Source organism: Phoxinus phoxinus (assembly GCF_949152265.1).
Source record: "Phoxinus phoxinus genome assembly, chromosome: 16".
Lineage (NCBI taxonomy): Eukaryota > Metazoa > Chordata > Actinopteri > Cypriniformes > Leuciscidae > Phoxinus > Phoxinus phoxinus.
In genome coordinates this window covers 5,309,620-5,327,973 of record NC_136891.1, presented here as the reverse complement: position 1 = coordinate 5,327,973, position 18,354 = coordinate 5,309,620, and the positions used below count along the sequence as shown (strand labels likewise).

The following is an 18,354-nucleotide window of genomic DNA, read 5'->3' as shown; positions in this document are numbered from 1 at the left end:
AAATTAAATAATTATTTTATTTATAATATTTAATGCAAAATTATTATTTTTATATACTTCTAAATCCAACTGACAAGACACCATAGCAGGGAGATATTTGCATACTAAATTATGATTGGTCTTTATTAAATATTCACATCATGCATTTGTTGTTGGTTTTGTTGTCTTGAAGAATAATAATTTATCAAAGCAAAGTCCCCTTTCCCTGTATAGTGCACCATAACAAGTGTCAGCCATTTTAGCCTAAAGTTGTGGTGTACAATTTTTATTCCTATCCTCCATAGTGCACTACTTTCTACCGATAATGCATAATCTTATCTTTAGTATACAGCGAACTAACGTTTTACATTATTGGTGATATTGGGATCGTCCTGAACAAAAGAAACAGATTGCATTCATATTAAATATATTTATTCTGGCTCTCAGAGCATTGTTCTGGTCACGCTGGCATGGTGACATCCACTACAATGAGTGTGGATTCATACAGCAAGTTGCCGGAGTCCAGTGTGGAATTGAACAGCAGACATGCATGATCTCCCTGCCCTGCTGTAGAGAGGAAGCAATATGAATGCATGCTGAGACCACACTGACATACATCAGACAGCTTTACAGAGGCACATTCATTACAATATATACTGAGTTACAATGCAGAGTTCGTGTGAATTGCACAGCTGAATAAAAACATTACATTTTGTTCTGCTGAAAAAACCATCAGCGTTTCATTTATGAATGAATCCGTGGATGGATAGTAGTGATAAAAAATAATAATATACATGTTCATGAGTTTAATTTTGAAGACAATGGCCCTCAGAATGAGTTTTTTTTAAGAGAGACAGGCCTTTAGCAAATAGTAAATATTGTTTAATAATAGCTATTAAATAAAATAGGTATTTATAGCTTTTCATGATTTTGAATTCTGCGTATTTGTGGTTCATGAAATTCTAATACTAAATTGCATAAATGTTCAATACTCATTCCGCAGACAGAGAAATCAATAAATACTCGAAGAGAAAAAAAAATCAGAAAGCATCCCCAAGATTCTCTTATATAACAAAATATTAAGAATGATAAAACAAATATTTGCATTAAGGCAAAATACACATTCTATACACCATATTTTGCACCCAAATATACAGAAAACTGGCTAAATACAGCAAGCTTAGTGGAAGCTAGCATTGTCCTTAATATCATCCCTTTGACATGATTATACTCCGAATCATCTCAGACTTAAGTGAACTTTGGCTTAATGACGGAGTGTATTTGTGCGTTATTTCTGGTGCATTGTGGGAAGATTACAGACTTCGAGTGAAGGCAGACTGGGTGTGTGGCTCTCAAGAGGAACTGAGTCCGGAGTCCGACTCGCCGTTGTTCTCCTGGGATTTCCCTGCGCACGGAATGGAGGAGCAGGGAATACTGTAGGAGGAGCAGGCACACGTTTGGATGACGTCCTTGAGAGCAACCTGTTCCTCTACATTGAAAATGTTTGACTGCTCGAGCTTGTTTTCACAGATTCTGTAATTAAAAAGAAAGACCAAATCATAATTTCATCTTTAGGTCAATCTGAGGGAGAGGAGTGTCATCAAACAAGGAAAGAGCTAGAAGGAAGTTTCATTAAAGGATTAGTACACCCAAAAAATTTAATAATCCCATAATTTGCTCCCCCTCAAGTCATCCTTTGTGTATATGACTTTCTTCTTTCAGCCAAACACAGAACTATATGAAATAATATCCTGGCTCTTCCCAGCTTTATAATGAGAGTGAATAGAGCTTGAGATTTTGAAGCCCGAAAAAGTGCATCCATCCCTCATAAAAGTGCTCCACACGGCTCCAGGGGATTAATAAAGGCCTTTATATTTAATAAAGGTCATTATAAAGCTGGGAAGAGCCAGGATATTTTTTAATGTGTTCGGCTGAAAGAAGAAAGTCGTATACACCTAGGATGGCTTGAGGGTGAGTGAATTAAGGAATTATTTTCATTTTTGGGCGAACTCGCACTTAAAAAAAGATTGAGGTAAAGCGGAGGGGATCATACAAAGGTTGTGACAAACAGCAAAAAAAAAAATATGATAAGCATGTCCACATGTTTGCCACAATCATCACAACACCATGCCTTTAGTTTCTGCTGAAGACCTTAGAGTAGACCGAATATTTAAGTAGACACAAATTAAAACGAAGATGTGAGTGTCACAAGTACAGTCTGTGAAGTAGAATATTACAAATGTCTTTCAAAACAATTCTGTGGACAAAAAAACCTTCAGAAAACATGGACAATTATGATCTAGGACAGTGAATATAAAATTCCAGTCAACTTAACAAAATTTAATTGATTCAGGCCAAATGGATATTTATATTTTCCTACTTGTGTGAAACACGTTCACATTTCATAGTCCAAAAACAAGACAGTCATTAAATGTTCCATCACCAACGTAAGAAACTTGGACAACATGATATCATTTAGGTGATTTTCATGGAAACTGGGACAACTTCTATACTTTATAAGTGAGAGGCATATATGCATATATATATTTATATGTTTTCTACCATCATGATGTCAGATGATATACAGTGCTGGTCACAATTATTTGCCCCAATGGTAAATATGATCAAAGATGGCTGTAAAAAATGAATCTGCATTGTTTATCCTTTTGATATTTTATTCAAAAACAAACATCAAAATTAAACCAAAAATGGGTCACTGAGCACAAAACCAAGCATCTGCCATGGCCATCCCAGTCCCCAGACCTGAACCCTATAGAAAATGAGTGGGCTGAACTGAAGAGAACATGGATCTGAAGGATCTGGAGAGATTCTGTATGGAGGAATGATCTCTGATCTCTTGTCAGGTGTTCTCAAAACTCATCATTACAGGAGAAAAAAGAGGTTGCAAAAAGTATTTAATAAAAGGGGGCAAATAATTGTTTCCCAACGTGTTTAGGAGAAAAACATCTATTTCATAATGTGATTTTCCCCCCACTTTCAATTATTTTATTTTAAATAAAATATCAAAAGGATAAACAATGCAGATTTATTTTTTACAGCCATCTTTGATCATATTTACCAAGGGGGCAAATAATTCTGACCAGCACTGTATGCGTGTTTAAGAGCATTATGCCCATTTCCACTGTCTCTTGGAAGACTTTTCTACCATGTCTTAATCAAGATACTCAGTCAAGCTTGTTTGAGAGCAAAAGCCATCCATCTATTCATTCATACATTCCATTCTCTCTTCAATGATTAAGTCATTGAGGTCCACAGAGGGGATTCATGCACTGTGGCTAGTACTGCAAAAAATCAAACAAATCAAACAAATGCACATCTGCACTGTAATTTGTGTCATATGGGTTCTGGGAAGAAAACTAGGTCACCCATATAAAGAGGAAGTCTCAAATGCTCAGAATGATATATATAACAGGCAGCTGAACCTTAACCCAGTGCTGAAGAATTTGAATAAAAGCCACTCAAAAATCATTACTCTGCAGTTTTACTGCTTCTCATCATTGCTGTAAAACACTACGGTTTCTCTCGGTGCTAGTCTGTGAGCATGATCTGTCAGGCAGCAGCCAATTGCCAATAAAAAACAAACACAACCGGAAAACAGAAGACATTACTGGTATCAGAGGAAGTTGAAGCATTGCGATTTGGCACCAAGCATTCATGTATTCTGAAAAAAGAGGCAAATGACCATAAAATGATGCGAAAAATATTCAAAAAGGGAAAGGAAAGATATGGAAAGAGTCAATACTGCATGTAAATATCTGGTTATAGATCAGCTTATAAATCATACTAAATTATGTGTTTTGAAAATGTAAAAATGCAGAACGTTTTGTGAGATGGTAGGTTTAGGTTTAGGGTTAGTGTAGGGGGATAGCATATACAGTTTGTACAGTATAAAAATCATAATGTCTATGGGAAGTCCCCATAAAACATGGAAACCAGTGTGTGTGTGTATGTGTGTATAAATATATATTTTATATATAGTAAAATTATTAGTAATTAGTCAAATTAATTAACACTAAATAAATGACAAACTAAACCTAAAGAAAATTATACAGGTTTGGAATGAACAGAGGGAAGTACACGAAGAGAGATTATGATTTTGATTTTGATTATTGGGTGAACTATTTCTTTTAAAAAAAGAAAGAAAAGGATTCAGTGTCTCTGAGCAGCTCTTTAGGGGTTTTACTGCAGTGGAGAAGGAACAAAAATACAGAACAAATGTCAGCAGAACTGTCAGAAACTGAAAAACAAAACAAAAAAACAGCAAGCACAGCATGTTATGTAAAACCTCAACATCTGTAATTGTTTGGTGGAAGTGTGTCCTGTAAAACCTAGCTGTTTTTGAAGAAAACCTTTTAAAACTACATTTTTAATTGTGTGTGTGTGTGTGTTATATATATATCATAGTATATAGATAATATATCATCATTGATTAGTTTAACCTTTACCCAGAATAAAACACAGTTGAACTATCAGGCAACAGCCATAAACCACTGTCATTTCCACAGAAATTCACATACCGGCTGACATGGGCATTAATGGTGTTGAAAGAGTAAACATGGACTCCAATTTACTATGACAACATCACCTCTTGTTGACTGATGCATTATGCATCTGGTTTATGATTACTCTTTCAACATTGTCTCCACATTGTAGTATTTTATTAGTTTCCCTATACACGGCAAGATTCCATTTACAAACCATTTGCCGGTCCATACCTAACCAGATGTGACAAAATCAGTCAAAAAAACACAGCCAATCAGAATATTCTTTCTGCAAGTGCACTCCATGTGCAATGACATGGATAAGAACAAAATAAAATTCATCAATATTACACCATATAATCACAAATATTACAGCTAGTTAGGACAAAAACTCTGATTTACCGCTTGCTGCAGCACGTCTGGTTAGCTCATAGTGCTGTAAATGTTAGTTTATGTTTCCGGCACTAAAAATTTAATTTTCCACCTTTACGGCCGTTTCACACCGCAAGCTTGAGCTTGAGCTTCAGCGTAACTACATCGTCACTGCAGCTGCACAAGAGTATTCACACGGGAAGCATTTGTACAGCCTCACAGCAGCGGCTCCGAGGCTACATATAACTTAAGTGAGCATTTCTTTACAAAGACAACTAGACTATACATTTGTTTTTAGAAGTTGGTCATTTATAAACTTGATGGTCTTGAAAGTTTGTTTCAGTCATACTTCGATATGTTTACATGACAGCAAACTCTGCGGATTAAAAAAAAAACTGCACACTTGGGTTTGATGTGGGTAGTTCTAGCCTATATACCTGTGTATTACATAAACGAAAAGATAGTTTATATAACATATTTTCTGGCTAGTATACTAGTTTTTTATATACACCATACTTTCACCCAAACTGAATAATTAAAAACAAGTTAAAACGGAATAAATCTTCTATAAATATTTTTGAGTCTTCATTTTCTTTTCTGACATAGCCTACTCACGTTCTTGTTAAAACACACTAGACATGCTTACTCTGTGAATTTTGGGCACTTTTTGTGTGAATTCATACTTACTTTATCGATCAAAAGTGTGCTTTCACTTTAATTGAGCTTGAGTAGCGCAGCAAAAATAGACTCGGCACCGAAACCCCCACTTCACTGCCGCTCATGCGATGCTCCTGCTCCCGGTGTGAATGCACTCATTGGTTAACATGCACACCGAAAAAAATACGCGCTGCTCACGCTTGCGGTGTGAAACAGCCATTAGAATTAAACAGGCTGCTATTGCTACTGTAACTTTATGACTTTTATCTGTAAATCACCTCTGAGACTATCTGATTTTCTTTTCACATGTGAATGAGTAACAATACAGTATGTAATCAATATGACATGCCACATATTTGGACCGGAGAGGGAAAAATGTTAGTGCAAGAAACCATAGTTCATCAATATGCTCAGCCCTGCTGTTTGATTACCATGTAAGGAACCAAAGACAAACCATAGCCCACCTGTCATATATGAGGCCATCAATTCCCTGGTCCCTCAACTTCATCCTGTTCTCATGGTCATTGTTATAGTCGCCCCAGCAGAAGACCACTAGTCCTTTGGACTGAGCCTCTCTGATGAACTCCATGTTCCTCAAGAGCTCATCAGCGTGAGCGCTGATTCCCTGTGAGCACATACAAAAGCTATTTCAGCAAGTTGTTTAGTCTTTGTGATGAAATTTGACATGGTACCAATTTAAAGAAAACAAAATGAGAAAAACAAAACTGCCACATTTCTCTTGCAGTTTAAAGAAAACTCACAGAAGCGGAAAAACATGATGATTAGATCTCTTTCACTTCAAAGTGTGATACCCTGCCAAACTGGTCATCTCACCATGCTATTTCATAACTATGTTCTGAAGTATCAACAGCTGTGCTATTGCACCATCTGGATGTGTGCATTCTCTCACCAGTATGTTCTCACTCTGGGCAAAGCTCATGGCGATCTTAGTGCTCTGACAGCGGATGTCCATGAGTTCAGGGTAGAGGTCCGTCACTCCTTGGGTCAGAAAAAGGATGGGGTATTTGTTCTGCTTTTTCCTCACCCTGATGAAGAGAACAGAAATTATTGCAACTTAATAAATGTCCCTGAACTTATAGTGCACATACATTTTAAACAAGAAATACATTGTTGGTTTATTTTGTGTTTAAATTGGCTGCCCTACAGTCTTAAAAATAAAGTTTCTTTATTGGTTTCTATAAGTTTATATATGGTTCCATAACATCCATGGAACCTTAATTGCACAATTGAGTATTAAAAATGGTAACACTTTACAATAAAGTTTAATTTGTTATTATTAGACAACTACATGAACTAACAATGAAAAATACTTCTAATCTTAGTTCATGTTAATCTCAGCATTAACTAAAACAAATTTAAGATCAACCATGGTATCTGGTAACATTCGTTAATGCAGTGTGAACTAACATGATTATTAATTTTTTTATTAACTAACATTAAAAAGGTTAATAAATGCTGTAAAATATATTTCTCCTTGTTAGTTTATATTTATCAATGCATTAACTAATGTTAACAAATGAGAGTGTAAATGTTTACGTAAAAATATATATACATTTTCCTAATCAGTGAATCATCATCAAAATATGCACTTATGTATGAATATGAACTTACATTGTGCAAACATCAGGATCAAAACATGAGAAGACTATCCTCCTTTTGCCGGCGTTCTGCAGCACGCATGTAAGAATGATGTCCAAGAACTGATTCATGTTGAAGTAGGTGGAGAGTTTTGCATCCCAGGAGCCATCCTGTTTGGGGGAACAGATATGATGAGGGTGTTTTCTTTCTCCGTTAACAAAGAGATCAAACCATCACACATCGCTTGAGGCAACAAACCTTAAACTGGCAGATCCACTTCAGCTCAATGTTGAATCCCACATGTTCTGGAACAGAATGGAATATCTGGAACATGATGTCAAATGAGAAGAGAAGTTAACCAAGCAGTGGGCGATATAAACAAACATTCATCACAATGTTCTAAAAACTTTTGGTCAGTAGTAAAAAAATGTGCACACTTTTTTTATATACATATTTTTTTTCCTTTTTTTATTACTGACCATCATTTGCAATAAAAACACACATTCACATGACAAGAAAAGATCAAGCGGTCACACCTGTGAAAGGGAAGGGAAAGGCTGGTGCTCATATATATACTCCTCTTCATCTTGCAAGTCTAGACAAAACAACACCACAAATGCAATCATTTTTATCTATTCATAAATATTTTTTTTAGCTCAATACTGCTAAACAGAGCTATAAAGCTATTAACATTAAAAATAAAACACTGATTTACAGCAAACTAAGTATTTGAACTTTTTTCTTAAAGTACAATACTGTTAATGAACTATCCTATGTATTGCAAATGATGCAATAAATCAGCCAGTTTCTTTTTTTTTTTTTTTTTTCTTATCAGAAAACACTTCTCCTTTGGGCTACCACATCCTATATGAACTAATGATAAGTGAAATAGGGATAAAACATCATTTAACAATCTTAGAGTTCATGATAGATCTGTCTTGAAAGATTTATGTTATCGCTAAAAGTCTGTCACTATGGAGATTTTGAATTTGATTTTTACTTCTGGTACCTGACTGTTATATAATGATCAGTTATCGTTAAATATGATAACTGATCATATTGCACTTTTGTGACATGAATTAATGGGGCAATTGTACCTTTGTCGTCATGAACTTCCATGGCAGTTGCATGGGCCACCTGAAAAAGACAAACACATTCCTACTCATCAATATCAGTATGGAGATAATTGCATTTCATTGTTCAAACAAGGTAAAATTATCTGAAATAAGTCTTACTTTTAAAAGCTGAAGTTGATCAAACGTAAGATCCTTGACGGGAACTTCGAACAACACCAATGAATTCTTATCATTTTTCTATAAAAAGGACACAAAAAATAGGAAGTCTTCAGTCAGAGTGAAATCAAAAGCTGTACTGAAGGACACAATGGGAGTCGTACAAATTATATAAGTCATTTCTCCAAGCACCAAATGTGAGTCAAATGCCATTGTTACCTTTTTAGTGGCAATACAGCAGGTGAGGTCGTGGTACACGATAGGAACTAAATCTTTAGACAGATGAACATCAAACTCTACATAAGCTGCTCCCTGTGATGAAAACAAAACAGATATGCTTTAGCCTTTCATAATATTTAACAAAACGTAATGCATTTTGGTACAGTTGCAGTCTTTATTTACACTCACGTGGTCGGCTGCACTTAGAAATGAGACAATTGTGTTTTCTCTGATCTTGTGATGCCTGAAATACAAGAGCAACATATTTCTCTCTGTTAAACATGTACTTTTTCATGGTTTGTTTATGCAGCAAAGTCAGGTGTGCTTATTGTGGTTTCCTGACAGCCTCGTGGGCCTACCCATAAGGACAAACACTAAATCCAAGTCTACAGGCTCAGGACAACACACTCTTGTAGCACAACAACTACTTTTGCTACTCACTTGGCAGCATGTGTGCTCCCTGCACCTCTGTGTCCAACATCCAAAGCGCTCCTTTTCTTCCAGTATTTGGCAAAAGACTGGCTCATGTCACACTGAAGGCCTGGGATAGGACGCGTCACCAGGTAATCCACTGACATTGCATCAAGAACAACAAAAGCATTTACTTTACTTAATGTGTTCACTTCAGTAAAGTCAATACTTAATGGTTAAACTTTAGCACATCAATAAATGACTGGCATATAATCACATTATCTAGCTACTAAGCAACAATTCAAGCAGGGCGGATCTTGCCAACATGACTATATTTACTGACTGTGAAATATTTACAGAGGGAAATGTTGTGTGCAAGCAGCGAAAGAACATGGGCAACAGGAATGTACATTAGTTTTATGGTGTAAAACAAATGAGACCAGACAAAATTACAGATTATACCTCTGACTTTTCCAATAGTCTGTCTGCCGTTTCGGCTCATGATGGGCAGGGTAACCACACCCAAATCTTTGCCACTCTCCACAAAAGAGGACGACAAGAGGCATGAGGTGCCCACGTAGCCTGGATGGGAATCGCCCTGAACCACAGCCTCACTCAAGTCCTCCTAAACCACAAAGACAGGACAGAATAATCATGATTCACTAAGGAGGATCAATGCAGAATTTATGTCAATCAATTAAAAAAGCGTAAAAATTCTTTTTGATATAGTTGTGGTCATAATCTTTATATGAAGCAACACCAAAGATTGTTCACGCACCTCAAAGAACTCAAAAGTGAGCTCTAGGTTGTCGGGGTCCATGGTGTGAATGCTGTATTCGGTCCACTTGGAGGGTACCAGGGAGTATCCACATTCTGGCTGGGAATGACGAGACTTACATTCGACATCACTGATCATACTGGTCTCCAGTGTGGTGATCATCTCATGCCATGTTGAAGGGCTTTCGTCTTCTTCTTCCTCAATACCTTCCAGCATCAGCTTCAATCTAAAACAGCCATTAATTGGGTAAATTAATATTTTAGCAAGTTCTCGAACAGTGAAATCATGCATCAAAACAGTATAATGTGTCATGTGTAATGTGTAAAGTCAAAAAGATAAAAAATTTATGTTTAGTACTTGTTCTAGAAGAAAGTATACTGTTTGAATTGTGGAAAAAAAGCTCAACTACATGCCTGCAATATTGGCCATCACTACATTAGTTATCTGATATAAAAATAAATCTATTTGACTATAGTTAATTGTTTCTCATGCGATTCTAACAGACTTTATAAGTTTAAAAAAAGCTATGCGAAAACGGTTCAGACTGAACGGATTTCCAGAAATTAGATTTGAGTAGGATTTCAAACAACATATGAATGTGTGATTTATAAAAAAAAATTGCCGATCACACATGCTAAATAGATATTCGAATCCAATCGGATATGCACAAAAATTGGATTTGGACTGACAGTCTGAAAAAGGCTTAAAATGTTCCTATACTAATTTGTAGGGTTAAATATGTGTTCTGTCTTCTGTGAAGGATGTTACCTGAAGCGTGACTTCTTAAATTTATTCTTAGTAATAGATACTGGAGGTTTCACGGAGTAATGAAGCCTGAGACGAATTTCTGTCTGGCATGTCAACCAGCCAGAGTCCACACACTCAACACCATCTGCACAAGAAACAAATTTTATTTGCATGTCAAAACAAGATATCAAAATTTGGTTTGAATTTGAGGTGGGTGCATTCAAACTTGTGTTTAAGTCATTTCAATAGTCAAACTTACTATGGACTCCAAAGTGTCCATCGTCAATCACGAGCTCTGGTTCTGCAAGACAAGAACAAAACGTATTATCGAACGTCAAACACTCATGCTACAAAAGATAGTCACCAGTACAGAGCAAACAGACACCAACACACTTTCTAGTGCCAACATAAGACATTCATTTCCTGGTTTAATTCTTAAACAATCAAAATGTAAAGATAAAATAAGTCTTTAGTTTGCTCTGTACTGAATGGAGCTCTACACACTTGTAGCCTATATTCTATACAAGCAAAACTGGGCATGTTAGAATTTAAGAAGAACACAAGAGATTATTAACTGCTTAAATGTATCTTAATGAAATAAAATAAAAAGTTAAATAATAATAAAAAGTGCATAATTTAACATAAGTATTACTATGCATGCATTTTCGTGGCAACACAAGCACAAAGAAATTCTGACATCTGGACCAAACAGTTACATGATTAAAATTATAGATCCTGCCTAACAAAAACTAAAAAACTAAAATAAAAAGAGTATAGATGCCCTTAAAATGTATTGTTTTGAATAGTTTGTTAAATGCATGCGTGTTGTGCACACAAATAAAAGGAACGCTAAATGTGTGTGTGTGTGTGTGTCTGAAAATATAAAGTGGCTAGATTAGGTGCACGCAACAACAAAAAAATAAAAATAAATAAATAAATAAAAAAAGCATTGCTAGTAACCCCAGGAATGCGCCAGCGGAAACAGCTTTGCTCTGTTTGTATAAGACGGGTAATAGCACACTAGATATTATGGTTGCTAATAATTGATCCATTAGGTTCCCTTAAGTGGCTTTTATTGACATTACATCTGTCCATGAAAATAACACTGAAATCAAAAAAAAAAAAGCATTATTTTCTTTAGAACATGCAACGTGCATGATTCATGCACAACAAGACCACCCAGCAAGAAATTGTGCGTTTAAAGACATCTAATAGCCGTCCAAACACAGCCCTGACATCAAGGCTAAAACAAGGCAAAATTTGGGCTGTCAGTGAAAATTTACCAGACGTCTAACTATAGCCCAAAAATAGACTTGTCATCGCTTAGATATCATGTTAAAGAAATGAAACCAAACACCTTGTAATCACTTTTGACTTTAAGTTATTCAGTAAAAACGACATGTAACCAAATTCAAGATTATTTTGGCTAGAAGTGGGTTACTCCTAGCTGGACTATATCGGGTCTATAGTTAACCTAGACGGTGAAATGACGGCTATTGCTTGCTGGGCAGGGTATTAGAGAGTTATTTACTTTCTAAACAAATGTCACTGGTTTTATTGTGCATGATTCATTGTCTAAAGAAAATAATGCAGGCAGGGAAAAATTATTTTAACTAACAATCAGACCACTTTAAGTTCCAGTAATGTTCTGAGAGATACAAGTCCCAAATCACATTACTTCCCACTAGATTCATTCACTTGGAAATACATCATATTACAAATGTGAAATGTGTTAGGAATTTTTCTTGTGGTCTTTAAAAAGTTGAAGTCAACATGTATTGATAATGTATAATAAACTGATCTGAATGTGGTAAGCAGGAAGGATGGAGTCTAGGGGTTCATTAGAAATGTGCACTATTCTGGGATCAGATACCTGAGGGACTCAATGAGCGTGGCATCTGATGGGTCTCCCATCTATTGACTATGACTTGACATGGACCACCATCGTTCTGTAATTCCAAACGGGGGTTAAGATTATGGACAGATTTTGGAAAAACAAAGCCCACTTTGGCCATTCAAACCAAAGTTTCACTCCTGAAAAAAGAACATGAGGCATATTCACCACTTTCTTGGCAGCCAGCCAGTTGGTTGACATCTGAAAAGTGGACCAATTAGTCAGAAAACACAAACTAAGGCATTTTTCAGTGTTTAACTAGAGATCTCCAGGTTATTTATGCTTTGAAAATCCCTGTACTAATCATTTAGCTTAAAATGCTATTTAATAAGATTAGTTTTCCTCTAATAGTTTGCTGATACGCTTAACTATGAGAAAATGGTTCTAAATTCTTAAATCTTGTTCTTGTTAATTCTGCTTCTAAATTTTAAAAGAATATTTCTGGTTGTGAGATAGTGTATGTGTAAATATTATGTATGAGAGACACAGCATGTTAGGAGGAGCTCGCAGGAAACCTGAAACCACTGTTCCATAAACTTAATTCTCCAGGAAAAAAACAAAACCTAAACTACCAAGAACTGAGTCAAGGTCAGCTAAAAGAGATTAACAGCTGTGATGAGAAAACCCTGGAAACCCCACACACACACACACACACACACACAGACAGACAGAAGAATTTCAAACTCTTCAATGTAAACTCTTAAAGTACCCTAGAATGAATTATGAATAAAAGAAAGCCCTCATTCCACATGCGTAATAACTCTCTAAAGAGAATCTGCAGTCAGACATCCATAATAAAACAGTTGGATATAATAATCATTAACATCACAAAAGTTTAAAAAACATCAGTAGATACTGCATAGATTATGATGAGTCTTTAAGAAAGATAAAAAAAAGATCTATAAATCTATAAATACATAAAGCTGACTTCTTTAAAGGTGTTTACTTTGTTTTTGTTTACGTTCTTTAAAGGTGTTTAAAGTGGTTTGTTTACTAGGAAAAGAAGATCTCACCTTAGATTCAAAAAAGAATCCCTTGAAATAGCGATATTTGGTTTCATGCCCTCTAGGAACCTGAATGGTAGTTCTCCACAGGGTGCTGGGGTGAGACGAGACAAGCAAGCAAAGCACAGAAGATAAATATGTGTGTCAAGGGTAACTGTGATTGTGTTAAAAGGAAAACATAAGATGGCATGTACCCATCCTCATCCGCTGGCTGTAGGGTCACGGCTTTTTGATGAGACCAGCTTCCCAGGGTTTCACAACTGCCAACCACTGCTATCACCTCACCTGATACAGAAGAAAAGACAAAATACTTTATTATTTCTCTCCTGTGTGGTAAGCGAAGGAATGTGTCTCCAGGCGATATAATGCAGAAATATTGCAACACTATCATTTAAAGGTAGGGTAGGTAATTTTCAGAGAGGCTTGCACCCTCCCTTCAGGGCGTCTACAAAGCCGTCACTCCTTCAAAACACATGAACGAGTACAGCAGGGAGAAAACAAGAGAGTGTCACGAGAGCCGGCGTTAAAGGGTTAGATCAGGATTTTAGACATGAATCTCTATAGCTTCCCCATAAGCAGTGTGGTGCATTGACCATGACTTACCCCCGACAGCGTCCTGTGAGCCAGGCTCCGGTCCAGTTTTGGTCAAGATGAAATTAGTCCGGCAAGTTTGCTGGGGTCACGGCAATAAAGCTTTTTTCTTCTCAAATCAATATGTGTTCAAAAGAGTGATATATTTAAAGCACAAAACCGCTGTCTATGGAGAGGTCAGACCTCGTAATGGCTTAGCACTATTTTCTTCCCCGTCATATCACTGCGCGCTGCCGCTACCTACAGCCAGCTGCGAGCCGCGCACGTGTAACTTTGTTTACAACTCGTAACGAGAAAGATAAAATGTCAGACTACAGCAGCGACGATGACAACATTGACTTCGACACACAGCCAAAAGGTTATCTTTACGAACCTGAATACACAGATGACAAGTTACGCCAGATGGAGTTAGAATATGGAGTTAGTGATATGTGTGAGGAGAAAGCGCCACATCTTTGTTTGTACAGTCCGGATAGTCACAAGTCCGCACCATTTTGTACAAAGCTTGTACAAACTGATCGCTCTTGGTGAGTAGCTATGTTAGCTCGTTCGTGTAGCTGTTCTGAGCACGTAAACACTGCTGTAAACACTGCCGAACAACTGAAAAAGTGGTGTGCGCCTGCGCAGCTCGCAGCTGGCTGTAGGTAGCGGCAGCGCGCAGTGACATGACGGGGAAGAAAATAGTGCTAAGCCATTACGAGGTCTGACCTCTCCATAGACAGCGGTTTTGTGCTTTAAATATATCACTCTTTTGAACACATATTGATTTGAGAAGAAAAAAGCTTTATTGCCGTGACCCCAGCAAACTTGCCGGACTAATTTCATCTTGACCAAAACTGGACCGGAGCTCGGCTCACAGGACGCTGTCGGGGGTAAGTCATGGTCAATGCACCACACTGCTTATGGGGAAGCTATAGAGATTCATGTCTAAAATCCTGATCTAACCCTTTAAACTACCTCATGTCACAAAGAACATAACATTACAATAATAATGAACATAAGCTCTGACCTGCACCACCTGACTGCTGCAGATTCTTTTCAGCACCGATAGTGTTGCCATTATATCAGTTACATATGATGTAACTGATATAACGTCACAGGTTTCCAACTCTACCAAATTACGCTAGTTATGGCGTGAACGCAGCATTAACTTGTTCTGGTTCAGGAGGAACTGTAAAAGGCAGCTGATGTTTGTTTGTGGTGCTCTGTGACTGATTTCTGTCTATCTCTTTATAGCTTGAAAGGCGCTGATGACGCGTGTTGTCTGTGTGAGCAGGTGTGCGGAGGTATGAAAATACATATCTTGACAGGCATGTAGGACTGAATGCAATTGCCCCTTCACAGGGAGTTTGATTGACAGGCGATCTGACCAATCATCATCGCCATTTTTGTCAGACAAAGTAGTCTTTCTGAGGTTAAAACAACATTCCTTCATGTTTATTTGATGCTATAAATTAACTAGAAGGAAGAGATGATCGGTTCATGCGCAGCTTTAACTGAGGCTCTAGCGATCTGTCAAACACATTAAAGAGCCACAAAACTGTATTTATTGTTTAAATTTCTTTAAAAAATTACCAAATTTGAAAGTTGAGACTGTTTCATATCATAGGTAACCTGATCTGTCCTGTCTGTCAGCGTGTTGTCAGTCTCCTCTCTGCTCCGCGATGTATTTTTCACTGCGTGAGAACATGGTGGGGCGTGAGAGCGGCGTGGCATGTTGGACATAGCAACAGTACCGGTAACTAAAGGGGGCGGGTCTTTGCGAACGGTCAATTGGATGAACATTTTATGGTCCTACGCCTTCCACAGACGATAGATAAGAAGAGAAGAGACTTTTAACCAGCATTAAAAATTATATTTCTGGAACAAATCGCCTACCCTGCCTTTAAGTATCATATGTCAACACTTGCAAAATTTCACAACAAAGACAATAAATAGGCTAAATACAAATACATGTGGACGTGGTCAATATTAACTTAATTACACTTTTTAACAAAAGATTTCTGTATTACTATTATACCAAATTATTACATTATCCACTAATGTAAATGTAGTAAAAAGATTACTAATCCATCTCAAAGTTAATAATGACTGAAGAGTGAAGACCAAGCATGTTTATGAACTAAACATTACTTTATTATTCTCACATATAATTGCATTTTAATTGGTAATGCTTTATAAATACTTTATAATAAAATTGGATTTAAAAAAAAAACACAGGCAGCTTGTTGTACTTCTCATTTGCAAGTCATTTTGGATAAATGAAAATGAATACACAGTAAATGTAAAATATTATACATTTCATTATTACCATTGACACATTATTACATGATTTAAACACTGTAAAACTGGTTGAATTAAAATCTTAAGTAAGAGATTATGTATGTACAAATGGTCTAAGTACAATGGACTAGGGATAGGATGTCTTCCTTTGTGGAAATGCTTGTCATCACGTTCAAATTCAAAGATCTATGATTAAAGTATCATGTTGTAACTTATGTCTGGCTTTAATCTAAATTATCTAAAAATTATTCAAACAGCAAAACAAAACATTAGCTTTAGACGGGGTATTAGACTCGTGTTCAGCAACTGAACAAACTCCAAACGATTCCAAAGTCAAACGTACAGAATTTTAATTAGACCACATTGATTGTTTTTATTTATAATTTTTTTAGAGATTACAGTGTGGCTTTAACTTGATCATATCATGTAAGTGGCCAAAAGGAAACCTTATTCCACAGTTTAACTTTTGATTGTCAATATAATTGTTACACGTAGTTACTATAGTAATTACTATAAATTGTGCATAACTACATGCAAATAACCCTAAACCAATCCAAATCCCTAAGCCTACATGTTGTTAATTATTATTACTCAGTATTTAAATGTACAATTACACTGTAACAGACACCTTCAAATAAAGTGTAACCAAAGTTGTACACTGTGTTATACTCTTTTATTGAATTATTTCTCTTACCTTGTCGTGTTGTGGTCCCTCTCACAGTCAGAGTCACACTAGTGCTGTCCATGACTGACACACAGGCGAATGGAGATGACAATGAAGAGACCTAAAACACAGAGGGAAAGAAACACATGTTTCCCAATGCAAAACAAATCTAAGCCATGTTAACAGCATCAGTTGATCTGTGTTGTAATACCTGCCTGCAGAACTGCAGTGAACAATCTGCTCCTGGTTCTTTAAGATACCATCATTTAAGATACCATCACATTATACATGTATTTTAATTATATTGACAATTAACGTTAAATCACGACTTGAAAACCACAACGGAAATATATATACCTGCCCCTGGTCACAATATTAGAAAATGAATACTATGTCAGATTCTTGAATGTGAAAAGCGGTCTTAAAAGAGTTGAACAACCGATTCAAACCGTAGGGTTCAAACACATGCGATGCAACTCAACTGCTTTTGTAGAGGAAGCAAAATCACACGGTCTGAACGAACCGGCTTCAGCCGGTTACTGTCAGCGACAACAACAACCGGTATCCGAGGGTGTTGCTCAAACACAGTAAGTTGTTGCTTACATAGACAACATTGTTCCGTTCTAAACACGCGCATAAATGCTATCTAGATAGGGAGCTTAATGAGGTTTTGAGACGCTCACTGTTTACTGCGCGGAAACGAGATGTATAGCGTGCATTCGGTGTCGAGTCTAGTAATTACAAAGTAATTCAAAACATAATAAAGTAAGTTACCTGAGTTTAAAGAATAAAATCCATCCTTTTTGTAGTACGGCTGTACCGAGAAACGCTAATCCCGCGCTGACGTGCCCATGTTATGTTTAACGTTAGCGTTACATGCACGCGGATCTGAAAGCCCGGGTAATGCGACACTGTTGACTGTGTAGACCATTTCTTAAAATAACTTTATCGAGGTGTCAGGGTTAAAACTATCACGTCTCTCAGTTAATCGAGTATGTGCACTCGTTTAAACAAAACGAAAAAATAAGATTTACAGGTTAGAATAGCGTTGTTAGAAGGTGACTTTGTTATAGGAAATAAAAATGAGGGAGGGCTTGACGTCACGTGGAGAACTGACCCCTCCTCTTTGCGTTTTCTGAACGCATATGATTGGTGGAAGAAGTGACTGACGTTTGATAGGCGAGTCTAACTCACTGACCCCTTGTTGGGTGGAGTGGGGTTCATCGACACAAGCTGTCCTGTTTACGATGCAGTATACAGTAAATTAATAAATTGACTTTTTTTATTTTTACCCTTTAGCTGAGCAGTAATATATTTTTAATAAATAATGTAGATCCGCGTAGAGACTGTATACTCATTAAACTGCTGTTTTAGTATTTGTTTATAATGAGAGTAAACTCTGTACATTTTGTGCATTATCAA

At 36.7% G+C, this 18,354-nt stretch overlaps 1 protein-coding gene across 5 annotated transcripts; it reads right to left on the bottom strand.

Annotated features, from left to right (window-relative positions):
- Window positions 1-394: 394 nt before the first annotated feature.
- On the bottom strand, window positions 395-18,062 carry gpcpd1 (glycerophosphocholine phosphodiesterase 1). Of its 5 annotated transcripts, none has more exons than XM_079584114.1 (21): window positions 17,707-18,052; window positions 17,148-17,181; window positions 16,963-17,053; window positions 13,589-13,679; window positions 13,404-13,488; window positions 12,370-12,445; window positions 10,756-10,797; window positions 10,518-10,641; window positions 9,750-9,975; window positions 9,434-9,596; window positions 9,002-9,131; window positions 8,750-8,804; window positions 8,561-8,653; window positions 8,345-8,422; window positions 8,207-8,246; window positions 7,646-7,704; window positions 7,368-7,433; window positions 7,143-7,279; window positions 6,421-6,556; window positions 5,975-6,135; window positions 395-1,512 (listed from the first exon to the last, which is right to left on the bottom strand). In XM_079584114.1, exons 3-21 carry the CDS (start codon window positions 17,012-17,014, stop codon window positions 1,332-1,334), a joined length of 1,995 nt encoding a protein of 664 aa, XP_079440240.1. In that variant the 5' UTR covers window positions 17,015-17,053; window positions 17,148-17,181; window positions 17,707-18,052; the 3' UTR covers window positions 395-1,331. The 5 variants fall into 5 exon arrangements, with proteins under 5 accessions (XP_079440240.1, XP_079440241.1, XP_079440238.1 ...); XM_079584115.1 differs by lacking the exon at window positions 17,148-17,181 and adding an exon at window positions 3,609-3,661; XM_079584112.1 differs by having other exon boundaries at window positions 17,144-17,181; window positions 17,707-17,802.
- Between the last annotated feature and the right edge of the window lie 292 nt (window positions 18,063-18,354).